Source organism: Atta colombica, unplaced genomic scaffold, assembly GCF_001594045.1.
Source record: "Atta colombica isolate Treedump-2 unplaced genomic scaffold, Acol1.0 scaffold27, whole genome shotgun sequence".
NCBI classification, from domain to species: Eukaryota; Metazoa; Arthropoda; class Insecta; order Hymenoptera; family Formicidae; genus Atta; species Atta colombica.
This window is the reverse complement of record NW_017259370.1, coordinates 1581378-1586474: the sequence shown is the minus strand read 5'-3', so window position 1 is coordinate 1586474 and position 5097 is coordinate 1581378. Positions and strand designations below refer to the sequence as shown.

At 36.0% G+C, this 5097-nt stretch overlaps 1 protein-coding gene across 7 annotated transcripts in view; it reads left to right on the top strand.

The window, feature by feature from the left end:
- Positions 1-5097, top strand: part of LOC108689561 (kinesin-like protein KIF13B) — a 40235-nt gene that overhangs the window by 26019 nt on the left and 9119 nt on the right. For 5 of the 7 annotated variants that reach the window (XM_018196386.1, XM_018196384.1, XM_018196383.1 and 2 more), the window contains exons 6-19: positions 85-202; positions 275-487; positions 600-857; positions 942-1191; positions 1308-1450; positions 1543-1890; positions 2217-2393; positions 2466-2991; positions 3099-3323; positions 3638-3904; positions 4023-4205; positions 4294-4488; positions 4554-4847; positions 4934-5076. In XM_018196386.1, coding sequence (XP_018051875.1) covers positions 85-202; positions 275-487; positions 600-857; positions 942-1191; positions 1308-1450; positions 1543-1890; positions 2217-2393; positions 2466-2991; positions 3099-3323; positions 3638-3904; positions 4023-4205; positions 4294-4488; positions 4554-4847; positions 4934-5076 — 3340 coding nt within the window. The remainder of the gene's footprint in view (positions 1-84; positions 203-274; positions 488-599; positions 858-941; positions 1192-1307; positions 1451-1542; positions 1891-2216; positions 2394-2465; positions 2992-3098; positions 3324-3637; positions 3905-4022; positions 4206-4293; positions 4489-4553; positions 4848-4933; positions 5077-5097) is intronic. The other 2 variants (XM_018196382.1, XM_018196385.1) reach the window with 1 other exon arrangement.

The window sequence follows — 5097 nt, the reverse complement described above, 5'->3', positions numbered from 1 at the left end:
ATAGATATTTATACATACATACATACACACACACACACACACATATATATATATATATATATAAATAATTGTCAATAATTATAGGTCTTTAACGACGTTGGGTCTAGTCATTTCAAAGTTGGCGGATCAAAATTCCGGCAGCAACAAGAAGAAGGATAATTTCGTACCCTATAGAGATTCTGTCCTTACGTGGCTCTTGAAGGTACATTAGCTTTCTCATCTAACAACGTATTTTAAGATATGCTCTCATACAAATATTCGTTAACATTTTTAGGATAATCTTGGCGGCAATAGTAAAACTGTCATGGTAGCCACAATATCACCGGCTGCCGACAATTACGAGGAAACGCTATCAACTCTTCGATATGCTGATAGAGCGAAGAGAATAGTCAATCATGCTGTAGTTAATGAAGATCCAAATGCTAGAATTATTCGCGAACTTAGACAAGAGGTTGAAACCTTAAAGGAAATGTTGTTACATGCCACAGTAAGAGAACCTTCCTTATTTTATTTTATTTATCTATAATAATATTATCTATAATAATATAATTACTTGTTAAAATAATCACGCACAAACGATACAATTTGATTTCAATCAGGGATCGATTGTTGGCCAACAACGCACAGACATTACAGAAAAACTATCAGAATCGGAACGATTGATGAAGGAAATGTCACAAACGTGGGAAGAAAAGCTTGTGAAAACCGAGAGACTGCAACACGAGAGGCAACAGGCTCTGGAGAAGATGGGAATAAGCGTACAAGCGTCTGGTATTCAAGTAGAAAAGAGCAAATACTACCTGGTTAATTTGAATGATGATCCAAGTTTGAACGAGTTATTGGTTTATTATCTCAAGGTATGTACGTGTCATTATACATGTTGCTTGGTGACTAAATTTCTCCATTTGCATCACTTTGTATCACATATCTCTGTGTTTCAGGAAAGGACACTCGTAGGCGGACGTTCAGCCAAAAGGGAACAAGATATTCAATTGCACGGTTTGGGTATTTTACCGGAACATTGCGTTATCACGATAGAAGAATCAGGCCTGTATATGACACCGTTAAATGGTGCTCGATGTTTCGTCAACGGTACACAAGTTGTAAACAAGACTTTGCTACAACATGGCGATAGAATCGTTTGGGGAAATCATCATTTCTTCAGAGTTAACTGTCCAAGAAGTGCTACAGGTGCGCGCGATTCGATTTAATATATTTATTTCAAGATAAAGCTTGTAATGACATATTTCGCGAAATAATGGGGAGTAACGCACGTTATATTGTCTGTACCATTCTTCTGTCTATAGCAATCAATAGCGAACCGCAAACTCCTGCTCAAAACATCGACTATAATTTTGCCAGAGAAGAGCTTATGCTTAACGAATTATCTAACGATCCGATTCAAAGAGCTATAGCGAGACTAGAGAAGCAACACGAAGAAGATAAGCAGGTATATATTGCTTTAATAAGTATCATAATATTTAATAAGTATAATAATAACATTTTCATATTGTACTTATTCATTACGCGCATGTTCGAAAGGTTGCGCTCGAGAAGCAAAGGCAGGAATATGAACGACAGTTTCAACAATTACGCAATATACTATCTCCGTCTACGCCGTATTCGCCTTATGTACCGTACGATCCTCTAAGAGGTAGCCAAAGTGGAAAACTCCCGGCTTGCACACCAACGACGCAAATGCGCGTTGAAAAGTGGGCTCAGGAACGAGACGAAATGTTCAAGCGCAGTTTGGGCCAATTGAAGACAGATATCCTAAAGGCTAATGCATTGGTACAAGAAGCTAATGTTCTAGCGGAAGAGATGGGCAAACAGACGAAATTTAGCGTCACCCTGCAGATTCCTCCGAATAATCTAAGTCCAAATAGGAAGGTAAAGCAATAAAAGATTGTTTTATACCGTTTTTATATTATGTCTTTGTCGTGCTTCAAAATGTGCTTGTAAAATGTTTTAAACTTATTAGTTTACAAATTGATTTGATTTATTATAATAATTATGTATAATTATACATATAAGTGATTAATAAGTTTTTTACATTTTTCACTTACTATATTTCTAATTTTATAATTATACACATTATATTTTTATCTGAATTTTTTTCCTAACTTTATTTTTCTTTTATATTTTACATTTTGTTTTTTTATGTTTTGTTAATTTATGTATTTTTTGTTTATTTTTTCGCACTCTTCGATATGTAGAGTGTATTCTTTCAGCGAGGCGCATTTGTCAGTGAACCCGCAATTTTAGTAAAGAGGACGAATATGGGAAGTCAAGTTTGGTCCATGGAAAAGCTAGAAAATAAATTAGTTGATATGCGAGACATGTATGAGGAAAGAAAAGATCCTCACAATTGTCAACGATTACCTGCGGTTAAGGTATATATTTTTTACCTTTAAAAAGTCTATGTATTACTTTAACATTACGTGTACGAAATTATTTTCTTACAGGATGAAGTACCAGGAAAAACACAAGATCCATTTTATGAATCCCAAGAAAATCACAATCTTATCGGAGTTGCAAATATTTTCTTAGAAGTATTATTCCACGACGTACGATTAGATTATCACACTCCGATTATTAGTCAGCAAGGAGAAGTCGCTGGTCGATTACAGGTCGAAATAAGTCGCATATCCGGGCAATTTCCTCAAGATCGGATTTGTGAAGCTGCTTCGGAGTCTTCCGCGGATTCGACGTCCTCCGAAGCGGAGGATTATTCCGGAGGGTCTAGCCATATTACCTGTCGTGTGACGATAAAGCAGGCCACTGGATTACCACTCTCGTTAAGTCATTTTGTGTTTTGTCAATACATGTTTTGGAATCATCCAGAACCGATAGTGGTTCCGCCTATGATAAATGCGGAGCTGCCGAACTCGAATTGCATCACTGGTCAGAGGGATTCCTTGACATTTAAATTTGATGATACAAAAGATTTTACTGTACCCATTACGGAAGAGTTTATGGAACATGCCGCTGGTAAGAATTTATTGTGCTTTTATCTGTGCATTATTTTTTAATAAATAGTAATTGAGCCCCCATCTCTTGTATTATTATTTACGCTTGTTTATCGTATTTTCTTGTAGAAGGAGCGTTGAGTATAGAAGTATGGGGCCATCGCAGTGCAGGTTTTTCACGTAGTAAACCTGGATGGGAAGTGGAACAGCAACAATTAGCGAAAGCTAGATCGCTCGCAGACCGATGGTCTGAATTAACGCGAAAAATTGAATTATGGGTAGAAATACAAGAACTAAACGAACAGGGAGAATATTCGCCCGTTGAAGTTGCAGTGAAACAAGACACATGTACAGGTGAGAGGAACGATTGTAATATAATATAATATTTGAATCAAATTCAATTTATGTTTATTTATATTTGATTTTTGATTGAATATAGGAATTCTCTTATTTATAGAGTTTTCAACTGTTTACACCGATCTGGATTGGATTAATGTTCTACTACAGATTGATGTTATATGCTCTACCAATAGTAGAGCATCCAACATCATTAATCCAATCCAGATTGATGCCCGTTATAATCGAACGTTAATTAGATTTTAATATACTTATCCTTTGAAAAACATTTTTTAGTTATTATTTATTTTTAATTACGTTCCTTTTTATAGGTGGTATTTATCAACTTCGACAAGGCCAACAACGTCGAATACAAGTTCGAGTAAAACCAGTACAAAATTCCGGAACCTTACCGATCATCTGTCAATCGATATTAAACATAGCCGTTGGGAGTGTTTCAGTGCGAAACCGATTGCAAATTCCATTAGATAGTTATCAAGATGAGGATTTGAGTATATTAAGAGACAAGTGGAGCGATGCTCTAATGAGAAGACGACAATATCTTGATCAACAAATTCAGAAACTTATCAATAAGCAAGGTAACGAAATTATTTCTCAGCGACGAAAGTTTTAATTAACATTCTATATATGTACAGTCTATTAATTTGTCACTTTGTCTTCTTTGTACATTCCTACATTTATTTCTTATGTTTACAGATAAAACGGAACAAGATATGGAGCGAGAACAAAGTCTTGTGGATCAATGGGTCAGTCTCACAGAGGAACGAAACGCTGTTCTGGTTCCCGCGGCGGGTTCAGGTATTCCCGGTGCTCCTGCCGACTGGACTCCTCCTGCAGGAATGGAGCCACATATTCCTGTATTATTTCTTGATCTCAATGGTATTGTAAAAAAAATATTTTAATATCTATGTTATCAATGTCCATGTTCTGTTTATTAATGCATTTATTTTGACTAAATATTATATAGCCGATGATCTCTCAACGCATCAGTCGGGAGAGGAAGTATCAGTGACAGGATTAAATTCAATTCTACCTAAAGAACATGGTAATAAATTCTATAATCTGCCTATTATTCGACATTTAGAGAAAGATGTATGTGCCATTGCCGCTTGGGATTCTAGTATACACGACAACGTACATCTCAATAGAGTAACTGATACCGGTAATTATTCTTTACATTTTCCCAAGAAATTAATGATTTGTTATTAACATGCAGCATGTTTTTAGCGAATGAAAGAGTGTTTTTAATCTTGAAAACTACCGTTCGCCTATCGCATCCAGCACCAATGGATCTTGTACTGCGTAAAAGATTAGCTTTAAACATATACAAAAGGCAAAGCATTACAGATAGAATCTTCAAGAGAATTGTTCGTAATGATTGCTTGACGCAAACTGGTGTCACTTACGAGGTAGTCTCAAATATACCAAAGGCAAGTGAAGAGCTGGAAGATCGTGAGAGTTTGGCACAGATTGCTGCGAGCGGGGAAGATAATAGTTTATGTGACGGAGAAACTTACATAGGTAGGTTACAAAATTAGATTAACGATTATCTTGGAAGTGCTTTTTAAAAAGTATCACCGTATTAATCTTTCCTATTATTTATATAGAAAAATATACTCGTGGTGTATCCGCGGTTGAAAGTATATTGACATTAGACCGATTACGACAAAGTGTCGCTATAAAAGAATTGTTGCAAGCACAGGGACAACCACTGATGCGTAAGACTGCAAGTGTTCCGAACTTCTCTCAGGTATTATTGTCTTTTAGTATT